At 42.3% G+C, this 18,277-nt stretch overlaps 1 protein-coding gene across 1 annotated transcript; it reads left to right on the top strand.

The window, feature by feature from the left end:
• The first annotated feature begins 847 nt into the window (after positions 1-847).
• GINM1 (glycosylated integral membrane protein 1) lies at positions 848-17,196 on the top strand. The gene is made up of 8 exons (XM_048936185.1): positions 848-1,030; positions 7,733-7,792; positions 7,966-8,062; positions 10,091-10,242; positions 12,354-12,510; positions 13,219-13,349; positions 14,638-14,801; positions 16,299-17,196. The coding sequence occupies exons 1-8, from the start codon at positions 923-925 to the stop codon at positions 16,405-16,407; spliced, it is 978 nt and encodes a 325-aa protein (XP_048792142.1). The 5' UTR covers positions 848-922; the 3' UTR covers positions 16,408-17,196.
• Positions 17,197-18,277: the final 1,081 nt, after the last annotated feature.

Here is an 18,277-nt window from a genome sequence, read left to right as displayed (position 1 = left end):
CAAGTTTGTATTTCTTTTATGATTTATGATTTATGTTCACTATAAAAAATGCGAGTCACAGAGCAATACAAAATCAGGCTGCAGGTAGCTTCACCAGGATAGCTCACGTATTGCCCTTTCTGAGCTGCACTAGGCAGACCTGTTTGTCCCCTTACCATCAGAATGTCTTTTGCTAGCAGCTATATTCTTCCCATCTTTTTCTACACACAGATCACTATTTATCTCAAGATATTCAAGACATTCAAGGCCAGGCTGGATGTGGCCCTGGGCAGCCTGGTCTGGTGGTTGGCAACACTGCACACAGCAGGGGGGTTGAAACTAGATGATCTTTGAGGTCCTTTTCAACTCAGGTCCACGCTATGATTCTATGACTCCCATGCCCACCAAGGACCCGCCAATCTCGGCTGTTTCCCTTCTCTTTGCCTGAGACGCGTGCTATTGCGCTGTTACAAAGTTTCCGCCCGCGTTCTCCAGCCGAGGCTCAGACCTCTCACAGTCTAAACCTCAATCTCACGCGTTCTGCATTGCCGAAGGAATTCCCTCCGCCGCTGCCCCGCGGCACGCCGGCTACTCAGCTCCCCAGCCCCGTGCAGCCCTCAGAATGCAGCCGATGCTGCTGCAGCGAGCCCCGCCTCGAGTCGTACGGGCGGATCGCTATAGGCGCCCTCGGGGTGCAGCCGGAGCGCGTTAGCAGGCACCCGTCATCTCGGGCGCGGAGGCCGAGCTCCCGCTCCTGGGAAACCCGCAGCTATTTCCAAGCAGCGGGAGGGCCCTTCCCGGAGCACCGCCCGCCCCGACGCCGGCCCGCAGCAGCGGCCTGCAAGCTCCGCAGCCCGGCCCCGCGCCGCCTCCTCCGCCCGCCGCCCGGCCCCGCCCCGCCGCTTGTTGATGTTTCACTTTGTTTTAATTCCCGGGTCGCAAGATGGAGGCGGCGCTGGGACGGCGCGGGCGGCGGCTGCTGCTGCTGCTGCTACTGCCGTTGACCGCCGCGCTGCAGCTGGGCCCGTCCGCCGCGCTGCCGCTGGGACAGGTACCGGAGGGGCGGCGGGGGGGGAGCTGGGAACCGCCGACGCCAGTGGATGAGGAGGAGGCGGGCGGAGCGGCGGGGGCTGCGGGGGTTGAGGGCGCTGTGAGCGCTGTGAGCTCCCGGCGTAGAGCGGGGCGGGCGCAGGTGCGCTGCCTGCAGACCTCGTCCCGCTGTGCGCCGGCGTTTCGGGCTGAGGTGTGCGGGAAGAGGCGCAAAAGGACCGCGGTACGCGTCTGCCACAAACTTGGTGACTGCGTGCCTGCTGCTTCCTGCCTCCCTTCAGTGATTCATCCATATAGTGTTTGAAAAATATCTGGCAGGCTGAAGGAGAAGAACATTATGGCTATCTGTACTGCTGGGCAGATCCACCTCGTGCTGTGTGTGTGTGCACATCCACTGCGTTCTGACAGGCTGGTGCTACACGAATACATTGTTTGTTATGGCCGTTTCTTCTCCCAGTGATGTCTGTGCTTCTGAACTGAACCCACAGCAGGTTCCCAATGCAGCTCCGTATTCATGGAATCATAGAATGGCCTGGGTTGAAAAGGACCACAGTGATCATCGAGTTTCAAACCCCCTGCTATGTGCAGGGTTGCCAAGCACAGACCAGGCTGCCCAGAGCCACATCCAGCCTGGCCTTGAATGCATCCAGGGATGGGGCATCCACAACCTCCTTGGGCAACCTGTTCCAGTGCAGGGCATCGTGCTGCCTGCTTTCTCCTTCCAGTGCCTGTGCTGGTTTCACCCACCCATTGTACAGACACTGGAGGATTTGTCAGGGCCTCTTTTCCCTGTGGTACTGGTTGAAACAGTCCTCCTGAGGGCCTGGCACAGGCCCTGCACTGACACATCCTGAGCTTGCTTCCTTGTCTCCACTTCCCTTTGCAACCATTGGAAGTGAGATGGGCTTAGGTCTTCAAGATGGAGATCTAGATCTTCAGACATCAGTACTCCCATTCAGGTGCAGTGAAGTGTGGGAGCACAGACATAGCGCAGTTGATCCTCAAGTACTTTTCTTTGGGTGTAGGGCAGGTGCATTTCAGAGCCCTCATAAAGCCTTACAGTGTGAGCAGGAGCTGGTGGGAGAAGGGCCTGGGCAGAATGGGAATTCAGTGCTGTTGGGTTGGCATCAGCAGCCAGGAGCTTAGCAACACATGGCATATGATCAGAAGGCTCTTTCCTGAGGAGGTTTTGGACTGCAGGCTGGTTGCAGCTTCCCTTTGGCTGTCATGGCTGTACACTCCAGCATCCTGAAAGTATGATGGCACAGCACTACTGATAGCTTCACGTTTTGTCAGTCTTGTGCATGGCAGTAAGTTTGCCTCCAAGACATTACGGGACCCGTAGTGAGGAAAGACCTGAGAATGTTGGAGAACATCTGTGCAATTTTGTTTTCTAAGTTTGTAATGCTTTTGTTCAGCTCTGGAATGTGAACGCCTCCATTGTTGTGCAACACTTGTCGTTTCTTAAATAAGCTGTTTTGAAATCTGGGCTTTTTTTTTTTTTTAAAAGAACATTAGTATATGTGCTTTAGTTTTGCTTTCTCCTCCCGAAATTTGGACAAGCAAATCTGGATTACAAATTGGGAAGAAAAACAAACAAACAGAGGCAAGGAATGATGCAACAAGAGTATAACTGATCTTCATCAAAGTAATGTGTTTTTATAGTGCTTGGTCAAGAATTAGATTTTCTGCCTTAGAATATTTTTGATGTGCTGTCAGGAACTTGCTGAAAGCACAGCGAGCTGAATGCTCTGATGTTTGTTTACTTCATTAGCCATTGAAAATTTAGATTTAACTGTTTTCTTTCAAAAAGGCTTACTTGCCTACTGGACCTTGTATACATGTAGTTGCGTGAAAAATATTTTTCAGGCTATTTGTTGGCTGCAAGAAACCTGCAAGATGGATTGTTTCATAACAGAAAAAAAGTAATCTTCACTACATCAGCCATGAGTGTGTGTGCAGTGGGTGTCGTGTATTTTAATCAAAGAAACTTGTTTATAGTGATATGCTGACATCTTTCTTTCATAGCTTTATGCCAATTTTTCTATTAACATCTTGGCATATGTTCTGAATTTTATACTTAAAGTATACAGCATCATCTTTCTGTGTATATCTGATTGAATTAAAGCAGTGTGATGCAGCTGTGTCCTGATTATGTGAGATGAAGTGTTCAGCTTTAAAATTCTGGATAAAATATTCATAGTGTGAGTTGATTTCATAGGGAGAGAGCAAAGGCAACACACGTAGGGCAGAGGAAAGGATAAGCAATGTTATTCCATGAACATCACAAAACAAGGAAGGAATATGTGTGCTTGTTCAGAATAGTAAAGCAAAAGCATCAGTGTGTTAGCTTTATATATTAACACGATAGTTGAGTTGTAGTTACCTAAGCAAGTACAGAATTTCACTGTCTTATCTTAAATATTATCATGCTGTTTAATAATACCAAGCCTTCTTTGAGAAGATTTTGTACTGAAGTTTGGGGAAATATGAGGGGCTAACTGTGGTTCTCCAGTCTTGCTGGGGTCTGTATCAAGACTGTTTCCTACCTCATCTGTGCCTGGTGGGCAGCTAAAGCCCTACAGCATAGCTTTGTTTTGAGTCTGATGAAGGAATAAGAACGGAACCTGAGACCCTGTGGGGCCAGTTTTCCATGTGTGTGCCAGGACTCAAAAGCAGTGTGAATTTGGGTGGTAGTTTTTGGCTTGTTTGAACACTCTTTCCCACAATCTCCATTCAAATTTAGAAACAGATTCTACTTTTGTCCGTTTCTTACTTGCATGGCCACTTCTGTTGATTTCCCATTTCCATACTGCACAGAGGATATCCGTGCACAGCTGCTACAGGGGCTGTCTGTCCCCTTGCTGCCCATGCAGCTGACCGTGCTGCCAGGCACTGTGCCATCTGCTCCTTGAAGCAGCAGGAGCCTTGTTTGGGAGCCTGGGGAGAGGGATGGGACTGTGTGAGGCTCGAAGGCACTTGGGTGCCACTGATTAGACCTACAGCTTTGTCTTGTGTGGCATTTTTCATAAAAGGCTACGGGTGGGTGAAGATATGTGCAGAACCGGTGTGGGGACTCTTTAAGAAGCAACAAATATTCCCTTTCAAATAATGTCAGGTGCTTTATATTCTTTCTGTCACCATTCTCTTTGCTAGCACTCTATTGCACTGCCCCCGTGAGCTTTCCTGGGCTCCGTTGCAGCACGTGGTGAAAGGAGTAGAACATAATCACAGCCTGCTTATTGCTGTTGATTCAGGCTTACCAAAATTCACTAGTTCACATAAAACCTGTCATGCATGTTGCCACACTATTACTGCCCCAGCCTTGCTTTCCTCTAATAGAAAAGCATAAATCTGTGTGGAGGTGCTGTCCTCTTTGCAGGTACTGTGTCCACTGCTGCAGTGAGTATCCCTGCCAGAGTGCTGTAACAGTGATGAGAAGTCCTAGGAAAACTCAGGAGATGCATCTGCACCCTATAACAGCATTAGGAGTGATTTTAAGTCATACAAACTAGACTTACACTCATGGTTCAGGCTTCTCCAGAAAGCAACAGAACAAGATGGAGGATTACTGCGTACGGCCTATGTTCAGGACTCAGTAGGTTCATTGCCATTTGGGTCAGTGGTGCAGGAAGGATCAGTGGGAAGACAGCCGCGAGGAACTGATCTCCAAGGAAGAATGAAATGAGCTGGAGGATCAATAAAATCAGGAAAACTGAATTGAAGGGCTGTTATTTTCCCTGAAAAGGTGCTATCAAGAGCAGTGAATGACCTGTTCATAAGCTGCAACAGGAAAGTTTCAGGTTAGGCATCGGGAAAGCTTTTAACATTAAAGATAGAGAGGAAAAAAAAGAACACTAGTGTAAGTAGTTGAGGAGAGCGTTCATTTTTTGGACATCACCAGAAAGCTTTAAGAATTGGTTAAATGAACACCTGTCAGGAATAATGTCAATGCGAGTTGTTTTTTACTCTGGAAAAGGTGGCCTTGAGATGTTTCCGTATCAGTTTGGGAATTTGGAGCAAGAACAGCTGACACCCAGTTATTTGTTCACACCAAAACTTGGAGATCTACTTGCAGTGTTTCACAGCAATTCTGGTACCAAGACTGGTAAGACTGCTTAGGCAAAACAAGAACATACGAGAGGTCAGAAAATATTCAGATACAAGCGAGACTCACACCTCTCCCAGCTGTTAGCCCGTGTCTCCACTGCTTGTCTGTCTCTTGCTTATGGAGAGGGAAACAAGCTGGTAACAAAGTGGCCGTTCTCCTGCCAGCTTAATGAGCTGTAGCTGCTCACTGATTTGGCAGAAATGGGAAGGAAGGAAGATGTGCTGGAGAGGAGAGAGCTGCACTCCGTCAGTTGGTGGCAGAGGGAGCAAGCTGTTAGATCAGCTCAGCTGTCTTACTTGTCTGCATGCGACCATCTAATGTAATTTTGACAGCACGGATGTGTTCTCCTAAATATTTTAATTTCTTAAGCACATAATGTGCTGTTCAAATGCAAGCTCTGTGTGTGCAACAGAATTCATGATTGTGCTTTTGGTTACCAGGTCAACAGAGCTGACAACTTGAAGAAATCATCACATGCACATTTCACTTTGTGCATACAGTGCTCATTTGCTGAGCACATTTATTTTGCCTGAAGTCCTTCATTTTCAAAGACAGCATTTGATTAAAATAAGAGATGGGGGACTTTCCCTCTTCCTAGCAGTAGCTGGCTATCTGATGTTTTACTTTTCTAGTAATCTCTGAGTCGCTTTGTAGATGTTGAGAAAAGATTGCAAAATACTTTCTGCGCAGAGGAGCTCAGACTTGGTTTGAAGCTTAAAATTGAAGTGTTATTAAGATTGCCTGAAAGATCCATCCTCCAGGCCCTTTGAATTCCCAAAAAAGAGAAAATACTAGGAAGTCAGGACAGCGTCTCGATCATCTGTTATGCAGTTTGGGAGTGTAAAATTAGCACAGCTCTGAGGGCTTGATAAAGTGCTAAGAGTTTGGCAAATTTTTTTTAACTATACAGCATTCTTAAAATATGAGGAACAAAATAAATGGCTTGAGGAAAGCTACAGGATGGCAGAACAGCTTACATCCCCCAGGGAGGTGGTGGAGTCTCCTTCTCTGGAGATGTTCAAGACCTGCCTGGGTGCCTACCTGTGCTACCTGCTGTAGGGAACCTGCTTTGCAGGGGGGTTGGACTCGATGATCTCTGGAGGTCCCTTCCAACCCCTACAATTCTGTGATTCTGTGATACGATGGATCTAGTTTAAATGTTCAGTAATAGATTTCTGGTTTTCTAAGTCAATTTATATGTTATCTGAATAACTGGGATCGGAGCTTTGGAGAAAAGTCAGCATAAATACCCATTTCCTAGGAAGGGCAGGGAAAAAGATTTTTGATCTTGGTGGTCAGAGAATTTTGCTGCTGACTTGACAAATGCATCTGAAACATCAAGGACAAGTAATTTCCAACCAAAAGGAAATTACCTTCCTTTAAAAAAAGACGCTGTACTTAGTTAAATAGATAATTAATATGAATCTGTGTTGGATTTTAAACAACACTTTCCCCTATGAAGCCAGATTTCTGCTGAATCAGATTGGGATGCTGTTTTTCAGTTTGTGGTAGCTCTGGCTGCTATGCGTGCCCATTGTTTCAAGGAAATTTTTATCTTACAGTTGTACTCCAGAAAGTTTCTGCTCATGAATTGGGATGACATTGTACTGGGTAAAAACATGGCAAAAAAAATCATTTGTGCTCCAAGTATTCCCTGCCTAAGTAGTCTTTCATTCATTCTTTCATTCATTCTGAATTCTGAGGAGTTCTCCTCTTTGGAGACATGCCTCATTTTTTAGTTGTTCAAATGTGAAACTGTCTCAAACGCAGAGCTAAAGATGCTGAAGGGACAGAGAAGAGTTTTCCAGAGGAAAGTGAAACGTAAGGCTCCCAAAAGGCAAATGGAGAACCTAACATTATTTCTGAGATGACTCAGGAAAGCAGTGTGGCACTTGTTACATGTTTTTGTATATCGTCACAGGGCAGTTAGGAGATTTCAGGACCCTTCTGCTAAAGAATCCCTCAGGTTAGAAGGATGAAATGAGAGGACAGAATGATGGAAACAAGAAATCACAGCAACTGAGGTTTGAAAGAAGGAAATAAATCCCTGGGGCTTGGAGGAGGCCTGTGTGGCATAACTGGGAAATGATAACCAGAGGAGAAAAACAACACAGGATCACTGCTGGTGCTGATAAAGCCAGGTGTTCTTTATCACAACAGGCTGACAGCTTGAAGGCTTAATGGAGCTCTTAAACTTGACAGAGATGGGGAATCTGATTGTATCGTGCACTGTCTGTTCTGTTTCAACTAATGTGAGTCTCCTGTTACCATTTACATCTGTGTGTAACAAGTTCTGATAATTTTGTTTGATTATTATTTTGTCTGCGTTTAAAAAATAAGTTACACTTAGAAGGAAGCAGTCACTTCTTTTTCTCATCAGTCAATTCTATTAAAAAGTGGAGAAAAAAATGTACCTGGAACGAGGAAGCATATCTCTGTTACTTCTGTTTGCAAGGCAGAAAGCCTGAGAATGTGCTTTGGGACCTGCATAGGGCCGTTCCGCAGCAGAGCATGTGAAAGTTGCTTATGGCCTGCAGGGCCTTGTGTATTTTCTCACAGAAATATACATCTCTTTTCTTTGTTGTTTTCCAGGAAACAATCAGAGTCAATGTTATGATGTTGAAAAGCAATGGAGAATTTCATAAAGGGCAGGTTTGTCTGGTTTTTCTATTTATTCAGTGAATTAATATGTAGCGAAAAAAGTCAGCATGTGGATAAGAGTATATTGTGGTCTGACTTCAGTCAGTGTTAATTGTGTTCCTGTGAGAACAGAACTACAGCATAGGGGCAGGACTGCACATTCAATCTGTCTGTCTGTGTTTCAGGTTGTGTTTAATATCACCTATGCTAACGGACAGGTGTATCTAAATGATTTTCCTATGAGAGGCGGAGTTGCTCACATAACGTGTCAAACAGTAATATGTGAGTATTCTTTTTTTTTTTTTTCCCTGCAGTATTTTCTTTCCATGTCATCTAGTAATGAAAGCTTACAATTTCTGCATGTACTCATACTCTGCAAATTTCAGCACAGTAGAAGCAAATTTCCCAAATTAGGAAAGTTTTCCTACTGATATGTGTGGAAAAAATCTTAGTGCCTTGTATTCAAGTCACATTGATAGGCTTGCATCTAAATGGTTGAATCTGAACTCAAGACTCTGCCTGTCTTTTCAGAAGAATGTTTTGCAGGACAAGCTAGACAATGTAAACAGAAGGATGCAGCTCCACCCTGCTAATAGCCACGTCCCTTGGCTCAATGGCATGCGTCCAAGCAGAGGCTCAATAGCAAAAATATGAAGATTTTTTGGGAAGATATTTTTCATTATCTCATTTCTGTCTTTAGTAGACAAAGAAGGTTGTCCTCGACAGGATATTAAGGCACCAGTACTGCAGTTCTGCTGTGTTTTGTAGTAGTTAATGTTTCCAAATGATCTTGAAACTGTTGGTTTTTTGGTATTTTTTTTTTTCCCCACCAATTAAATGCAGCACCTTTGTGAAAGATCAGAAAGCACTGTGATTTTTGAGATGCTCAGAACATACTGTATAATTAATTAAGTGAGGACCATTGTGTTACTTGCTTTAAGCTTCTGTTGTATTCAGAACGATCTCTTGATGGATCGGGTGCATTCATTCTGCTGCTTGGTTTCTGAGGTCATCCCCCCTTTATACTCAGTCAGTTTACTTAGAAAATACTAATGCTTTTCTAAATGGCTTCTCTGAGCCATGACCTTGTCTCTTGAACCCTTCCTTCTCAAGTATTATCAATTATTAATTTCACATTATTTCTTTTCTGAAGTGGGAGAGCAGTAATTCACTTCTCTATTTCTGGGGTGGTTATGTTCCTATTGCTTCTGTGTTTTCTATCCTAGGATAGAAAAATGTGACAAAATGTCATTTACCAACAAGGTAATGTTTTTATTGACTAATTTTGAGAGATGCTGAGCACTCTACTGTAGCAGATCCTATTAATTTCCAAAACCATAGTTGAATAGTTTGCAGTGGCTATAGTTACGGATGAAAATCTGATACAATGAGAAAAATACTGTTTTGACCTGGGAGTCTGGAATTGTCCATTCCCATGTTTGGGTCTAGATCCTCAACACAGTACTTCTGTTACTTGCAAAGCAACAGTTACATGCGTACTAAATTCAACAGCAGATTCAGATAATGCTTATAAAAGGCTGAAAGAATATTGAGATACTCATTATTAGGAGAGGGGAAAAATAATCCTGAATATCTGTATGTAAAATTCAAATTGAGCCAAACATTCATAATCTTGAATATTAGAGACCAAGTCTCCAGAGAAGCACTGTCTTGACGTTATTGTTACATTGTGCCTGGACCTATATCCCCACTTCAAGTTTCCACAAAGTCAGTTCCAGATCAGTGAACATCTTTAGCTCCAGCCTAACGCATGAAAGGTTGGGACTGCAAGGAGCTTCATTATCTTGGGATCTTTGGTCTTTTAATATCTGCTTGCTGCTGTAATTCAGAAAGTATTCAGCAAGCATGTTAGTGCTTACACCCATGGGGAACAATCCCTCTTTCTTTCCTTCTGCCACTTATTTTCCCAAAGTAAGATTCTCTTAAATGGTTCCAAAAAGGATTTTTCTATATTTAAAACTGCTAAATAGCTTTATGAGGAAAAGGGTCACAGGTGGTGTTGTTTGACTGACAGAACAAGTGAAACATTCCCCCCAGGTGCCTCTTAAGCAAGCACTGCAGGTGACACACAGTGCTGGTGGCATAGAAACCGGGGCAACAACCTTACCTCCTGTGCTGTGTGATTTACGTGGTGGATTGGACTCCTTGACTTCCACTGCTGCCCTCCAGCTCCAGCAGGCCTCACCTTTATGGATGCCACATCTATGTGCTCTATGGAGAACTCCATCATGCCCTGCCTTCTGCTTGGGATGGTTTCTCTTTGAAAACTGTGCCATTATGTCTTAACAGTGGAGAATGGCAGCTTGGATGATATGGTGGAGCAGCAACGCCTGGGAACTGTCAGAGTTCGCATCATGGTTCATGAGTGGCCTCTGGCATCCAGTTCTGATTTGCAGCTGATTGTCATTCAGGAAGAAGTGACGGAAATTGATGGAAGACAGGTAAGGAAAAATTATACTTTGCTTGTTTTGAGTTTAGGAGAGGCAAACAGTAAAAGAGTTGAAACGCTTACACATGTGTGGATGGTGGTAAAGGTACAAAGTATGTAAGCTAATGCTAGCTAGCACACTGCTGAGGGAGATAAAATCAACCTGGGTCGGCAGAGGTGTTTCATGAGGAGAATTTAAGCTTTAATGTTTACATTCTTATCTCAGTAGTTAATAGTTGGATAACTTTCCATTAAGCTTGTTAGAATATACAATTTACAATTTCCTGAAGGGAGGTTGTGGTGCAAAAGGGTCTGGCCTCTTCTCCCAGGCAAATAGTAGGACCCGAGGAAATGGCCAGAAGTTATACCAGAGGAGGTTTAGGTTGGACATGAGGAGAAACTTTTTCTCTCAGAGAGCGGTCAGGCACTGGAATGGCTGCCCAGGGAGGTGGTGGAGTTGGCGTCCCTGGCAGTGTTCAAGAGGCACCTGGATGAGGAGCTACGAGAGATGGTTTAGTAGCTTCTGGTACTGGGAATGGAAGGGTGGTTGGACTAGATGATCTTGCAGGTCGTTTCCAACCTTGCGATTCTATGATTCTATATCATGAAATTTTCCAAAAATGCAAGGAAAGTCAAACTCACAAGCAGTATTTCACTTTCAAAGTAATGTACAAAATTAATAAATGGGCATGTGCTCATCCTGACTCAGAGATTTTGCCCATTCTTTATTTCAAGCTAATAAAACATTTCTACCGCACAGCTTGCAGGAGCATCCTCTGAAGGGGGCTTACTAGGAAAGATCATCTGAGGGCTTAACCTTAGACTGTTTTGTATTCAAGCCAATTAATTCATTTGAATAAAAATCTTGATATTGAACATAGATTTATTATTTTTTTTTGAGACGAAGAGCAAAATAAAAAATCCACAAAACTTCTAACTGTATTTGCACACACAGCAGTGAATGTGAGGGGCTACAACTGAGCTGAGATTGAAATGTGCAGAACTGAGTTCTCACAGTCACTTAGAAGTTATACTTTTCCAACCAGAGAGATTATAGTTAGAAGATAGAGCTGTTGTCCTATATTCTGCTGTATTTTTTTAATAGGAAAATGATAATACCATTATCTTTAATTAATTGCACGCTCGTCATAAAGTACTCTGGCATGAAGCATTTCTCTGTGAAAATTTTTCTCTTAATAAAAGCGATGATCCCACTGAGATTTGAAGCTTTTTTAGTGAGGTCCTTACCCCACTGTTGGCTAATATACTTTGGTTTGGAACATTTGTTAGACAACAGTGTTGCAGTAGTTCATATCTCAAACTAGACATCAAAATGCAAATTGGGTTTTCATAGACACCTGGTAAGAACACATAGAAACCTCACTCTGTTCCCCTAATTATTCTGTTAAGCTTTCAATCTTTCTAATTAGTTATCAGCTGACAGTAACAGTCATCTTTTTAGTTGTATTGTTCTGCACATGTTAAAAGCAAAAGGCTGATGGCTGTGGAAGCAAGAGTGAAATCACGTCATCCCTGTATTCCTTTCTGAAGACATGTACCTGTTGACAAGCTGTTTTACATCAGACTGTAGTAGAAGAATTGAATATGTGAACACACAGTTACTCTGTACTTGACTGTTGTCTGTTCTGGATGATATCACTTTAAAGAAAAATAAGCCAAAGCTAAACAAAAACAGCAATGAATATCTCAGCAAGATTTTTTTCAGTTGGTGGGGGAAAAAAAAAAGCAATGACTACAAAAGCAGCAGTGTCAGTCTCATCTGAGCAACGTTTCCATGTGCCCTTTCAATATGTATATTTGAGTTTTTCATGCTTTAAAGTGCCTCCTTAACATGAGGAGCTCTGTAAGGCTTGGTTGAAAGCCCAGTGATTGACTACGACATGTTTTTGTAGGGAGAGGGAGACCTGGTTCATTCAGCATACATTCTAATACAGCAGTGCCTGTAGAAGTGTGTTAAGTAAAGCTAAGAGTACTGATTCATGTTACAGCATCTGTCTAAATCTTACTGGCTTGGAGTTGACGAGCATGTATTGGTTTTCTTTGCCAGCCTACTTTGTCTTTACTTTAAACTCAACAATATCAATCTGTTTGCATCTCTTGCAGGTTCAGCAGGAAGAAGTAACAGAAATAGATATCTTGGTGAAGGACCTGAGGGTACTGAGACATTCAAACTACACTGTCCCTTTGAAAGAGAGTATGTTGTATTCCATCCCAAGGGACAACGACGTGCTATTTACGCTTCCCAACCTCTCAGGAAAAGGTCTCTTTCTTAGCTGTTACATAATATTTTTGAGCATAATCTACATACTGATCTACAAGGACAAAATAACATTGTTATCCCAGTGTTGCTTTGCATGGTTAAACAGTTGTCAGACTAACCATTAAGTTTTTATTTTAAAATTTATTTATACCTGAATTCTACTCTTCTACATTCTAGTTACTACTTTTGTGTTGTTTCCAAATCTGTTCTCCTTTGAATTACTTGTGCTTGTAAAATCATAGCCCAGACATTTACATAAATTTCTCTTTCAGTGCTGTTTCGGAAATTTCCCTAAAGCTCCCCCTTATCCTGAGATCAAAAGGAAAAACTGTGAAGGAAATACCTGTATGGGTCACTTCCAAATCAGAGAAGAGTTATTAAACTTGAATAACTTTAAAAAAAGAGAAGTTATTGGATACTTTAATCTTATTTCAGTTCAATCAAAAACTCAAGGATTTATTAGGAGATAAATATTTTTATCTAGCTTGTCACTTTTAAAATCTGATGACAGCTGAAATTCATAGCTAAGGGCTGCATTGTAATACTGCTGCTTCTTACCAAGTGGAAAAAGAACTGCTGGTTTTCTTTGATCTTAATGAAATGCATGTTTTTGCTTCCTAGCTCACAGAGTCAACTAATAATAATAAAAAACAAAAAAAGCACCCCTCCAAAACAAGCCTCCCACTACATCCAACTTTTCTTCTTTAGATATTCAAGATCCACTGCAAACTACCAGTCAGTACTTGATCTGGCAGGTAGAAACCACAGTGGATGAAGAGACGTTACCTGGCAAGTTACCAGAAACACCTCTTAGGATAGAACCTCCATCTTCCTACAAGGTAGGGTCCTGTGGTTGTTTGTCCTTTGTGGCTTTTTTTTTCCCTCCCCTTTTTTCTCCTCTGTCTCCACAGAAATGGGAAGATGACTTGGTGACATTCCTAGGAAGACAAATGTAGCAACATGCTGCTGATAAAGCAGAATGTTATAGTTCAAGAGAACAGACAAATAGGCTTCCTCTCTGTTTTTAGTATTGTCTACAGAAACATGTACAAATACAGGGTTACTTCCTTCCTGGATAGTTAGAGAAGGAATCAAATAAGAGCACTGTTAGGATCCAGATGATAGGCTTTCTTTGTGTAGAGGCCAAACAAAACATTACTTAAAGACGGTAATAAGGTGTGTAACATTTCTTTGTTCTCTATTTTTCACTTGAAGAAAGCAATATGGCATATAATAGATTTCTCAAGGGAGAATTGCTATTCCACTTATTCGTGTGAGGTTGTGACAGTGGCTGAAGTCACAGAAATCCCCACAGCCCCACTATGAACAATACCCACAGCCAACCACTATGACTGTTACAGCCACAATCCAGAAAACTGTAAAAACAACAAAAATAAATTAAAACTAAGACAAAACCTTCGTAAACTACACCTTAGCAGTGAGAAATCTTTCTTACTCCAGTCGAAGTCACACATATGAGCGTCACATATATGTTGTGAAAATGAGCTGTGATATTTACATTATAACAAAGTATTTACAGCAGTTTTAACTTTTTTTTTTTTAAGCTTTAAATTGCTTTTTTTTTTTCCCCTGACAGCTTAGAGGCAGGTGCTGGCCACTGGTTGATGAGCCATGAGTATCACCAGCTGTAAAGAAACACAGCAGCACCTTGAAAAGCTTCCAGATGAGTTACAGATAGGCTTTCACAGCCTACTTTGTGGTGGAGAGAAATGCTTGAAATGCACTACTTAGAGAGGATGGCAGAAATGGTATGCTGCAAGTTATAGATAGGTTAGAGAACGTGCTACCCCTCTCCTGAGTTTCAGTGAGTCTTCTCTGCTGTATACAGGAATGAAATCATAGCGACCCTGAGTATAGGTCAAGTAGCCCACCCTTCACCTACTCTGTTCAAGTGTCCTTTGTTTTCCCAAGTGGCCTTTCCTTTCAGGGAACTCTTTGAGGATGAGCCACTTCTGCACAAATCAAACCTTCCATAGAAATAGTTCAGTTGAAAGGTTCCAAACTTTAGAAAAGTAACAAATCTGAGTCACCAATCAATTGCATCCTGCTTTTACCAATAGCTACAAAACTGCACCTGCTATGTTTTGCAACCTGCTTTGATTGTAGGTGATGTGCCAGTGGGTGGAAGATTTGAGAAAATGGCTCTGCAGATTCTGGTTTAAATCTTTACCCATTTTCTTTAATTTGATGGAAGTCATTGTGGTTGGAGTTATTGGAGCAGCGCTCATTCTAAAAGTCTTAAAGGTGATTTTCCCTTCCTGTGAGCCCAAGTAAGTAACTTGTGCTTTTTTCTTTTTCTTTTCTTCCTCTGTGAAGACAAAGCATTACTGAAAAATCTTTCGAGTCAGAAGCAGCCCCATTTTTAGGCAGATGGTGACAACAATTTCATAAGAAGGATGCAGCAAATTATCATTTCAAGTGACCTTTTGATGCATAGGCAAATTTTTCATTAGAAGCATCTTTAGCTTGGCTGTGGTAATACCAAATTTTTGATTAGTTCTTCCAAGGACTACATTTTGAGACACCATAACATACCTCCAACAGAGGAGGGTAGAAGCTAGAGCTAAGCTGTTACAGCAATTCTGCATCTTTCCGTATTGCTGCAGTCATTACTGTAATCATGAAAGGCCTCAAATTTGGCTTTGCAAATTAGGATGGTATTTCTTTAAGGAATTATCTATCTAGGCAGCTTGGAAGCCATAGGGAGTGGTGGCAAAAGGTTAAAAATAAAACTGACTATGGATGGCTTTATTTACTCGGCTGGTATCTTACCAGGAACACTGGTATAATATTTTTCGGATAAGCAAGTTATCCAAACAAGTGTGGAAGTATGAAATCAAGCAGCTAAGAAATCAATACAGATTTAGAGATGGAGTAGGAAAGCATGAACGTTTTTAAGGAACCCAAGTCGACTTGGGAAGCCTTAACCCTTGGAACCTAATGTTTGTTTTTTTTTAGGAGGAATGACTGACAGCAAATCTTGCTTCCTCACTTGGTGTAAGCACAGCTGATATTCTCAAATACTGCTGACCAGCTGTGTTTCTGAATGGCCCTGAGCCTGGCTAATCTATGCAGGGATAAGAGTTGGCCTTAGTGCTTCTGACAGAGCTAGGAAAATGGAGGGTTGGTAAACTGAGAAGGCTGGAAACTGCAGTTACAGAAGATACCATGCTTCCCCCTGACACTTCACAAAGCCTGCTGTCAGAGTAGAGTACTTCTTGGAACTAGCTCGTTAGAGCAGGAAAAGTGAAGAAACAGTTTGTAACAGCTGCTCTCCAACAAACACAAGGAGCTTAATGCTGTGAAGCTCTGAAATAAGCAGAACTAGGGGGGAAAAAAAAAATCTTACCACCACAAACTGTTCAGCAAAATGCCTGATGATCTACCCATGGCAGAGGTTGGTACAGAGCAGAGGAACCATATTGCAATAACTTGTCCAACTGGAGAACACAGAGCCTGTGTGTGGCTTGTCAGAGCATTCTGAGGAACTGAAAGGCTGAATAACTTTAAGCTATGTCAAAATTGAGCCTACTCTGCTGATAGTTCAGACATACAGACTGAATTGGAGGCTCTCTGAAACAAGAGCCAGTACTTTTTAAACCAGTTTTTCGTAAGATTTTCATTCTACTTTTGAAGAAGAGGTATTATTAGGATAATACTTGACGTATTAAATGAAAGTTTAAGGTGCTTTTAAGAATATCTTATTTTTTAGAACACAGGACTGTTTTGAATATTATTTTCTAATGCCAGCTGATTTTACCTTTCAGAGGCATCCTTCTCCTGGATCAAATGAGCTTTGTACCTGTGATTACCATCAGCTTGCCTTCAGATGTTCCAGACAGGAAAAATAATTTAGATGAGAAAATATGTACTTAATATTGTATTTACTTCAGAGTTGCTCTTTTCTGTTGTTGTTGTTTGTTTTTAATGAATTTTTAGTTGACTTGAAATTTGGCACTTGATCTTAATACTTTGTTTCCTACTGAGAAAACTAAGCAAGTTGATTAATTGGTAAAGGGATAGTCAGGATGAGGCCCAAAGCTGACTTCCTTGTACCTCTTCATAAACATGCAGCCTTTTTCAGAAGCTTCAAAATATAACAGCTACCATTGGTTTTAACTTCTGTGAAGTCACTTCTCTGCAGCTCAGACACGATGCTGGCTGCCTTCACACCTACAGATAAACCAGCTCTCCTAAGTAGCCAGCTGATGAAATTCAGGGTGTCCTGAAGTCTCCAAATACCACTTTCCAGAAAAAGACAAAGGAGTACAACAAACGTTACGTGTGCCTGCAAGCCAAAACAGAGCTACCCAACCTGCGTTCAGGTCTCTTAGGGTTGAGTGTGCCTTGCAAGGAAAGTATCACTACCAAACATCTGTATTGCTCAAGTAATTTGACATATATGCAAAACAAAATTTAAAAAGGTAGATTTATATTTCAAGCACTTTATACTTTTATGACCCCCTACTTCTCATAAAAATTGTTAGCACTACGTGTAACTTGGCTTATTCACAAGGTTCTTTTTGTATTTGTGGCAGTGCTATGTGACGTCTCAAAATCAAGGAAAAAAAAAATCTACAATACTGGCTTACTAAGTAGGCCCAGTCTTCCCATGCTGATTTGTACTGTTCATGTTTTTCAAATAAACATTTAAATTGTTTATTAGACTGTGTTGAAGCATATATTTATTTTGCTACATAAACTAGCAGCTTGGGGTATGTGCTGGATACATGGAGCTATTTGGGTTTTTAGCTTTTCATTGTTCTAACGTTGTTTTTAAGAATGATTGGGGGGGGGGTGGCAGGGAGAATCCAGACTACCTGGCATTAGACTGAGCAGTCATCATAACCCTAATGCAAAATTACCCACGCTTTTTGTTCTAGCACCTTATGCATTTGTACTTCATAGTTCCTTCCCCGAGCTTAGTGTCACCAGAGAGCAGGATCCCAACCACTCCCAGATCACCTGCCCCCTCAGCTGGCCATGTCGTGGCTGACGGTGCTTCAGGTGGGTGTGGAGCATGAAACGTCCAAGCTCTGCTGATCTGAAACAAGCAGCAGTGATGGACATCACTGGAGTCACAAGCAGTGCTTTTCCAGGACTCTATCCCAAGAGAGCTACCACAGTGATACCATGACTGGTTAAGACATAGAGCTTGAGGCATTTGAATTAAGAATGAAATTTAGTGAAAGAAAACATGACAGAGGTGGTTGTCATCCACAGCTAATAAGGAAACCGTACAGACTCTAACACAAAGGTGGTGACTGCGCAGACAAGAACTGCTGAAGCAAGTCTCCCACAGACAGACAAAGCCTTCTTACATGCATGTGGAAATGAATGCCCCTTCACAGAATTACTAAGCTTGGAAAAGACCGCTAAGATCACCCAACCCAACTGCCAACCTGTCACCACCACACCACAAACCACGTCCCTCAGTGCCACATGTACATGTTTCTTGAATACCTCCTGGAATGGTGACTACCACCTCCCAAGGCAGCCTGTTTCAACACATCACTACTCTTTCAGAGAAGAAATTTTTCCTAATACCCAACCTGAACTTCCCTTGGTGCAACTTAAAGCCTCTCAGCCTATCACTATTACTGACCTTCACCTCGCCACAGCCTCCTTTCAGGCAGTTATAAAGAGTGATAAAGTCTCCCCAAGCCTTCCCTTCTCCAGACTAAACAATCTCAGTTCCTTCAGCAACCCTGCGTAAGACTCCACACCAGACCCTACAGTTTTGTTG

The sequence above is a fragment of the Lagopus muta genome, chromosome 2 (assembly GCF_023343835.1).
Source record: "Lagopus muta isolate bLagMut1 chromosome 2, bLagMut1 primary, whole genome shotgun sequence".
In the NCBI taxonomy this organism is placed as follows: Eukaryota; Metazoa; Chordata; class Aves; order Galliformes; family Phasianidae; genus Lagopus; species Lagopus muta.
The sequence above is the reverse complement of the archived record's forward strand: the minus strand, read 5'-3'. Positions and strand labels throughout refer to the sequence as shown.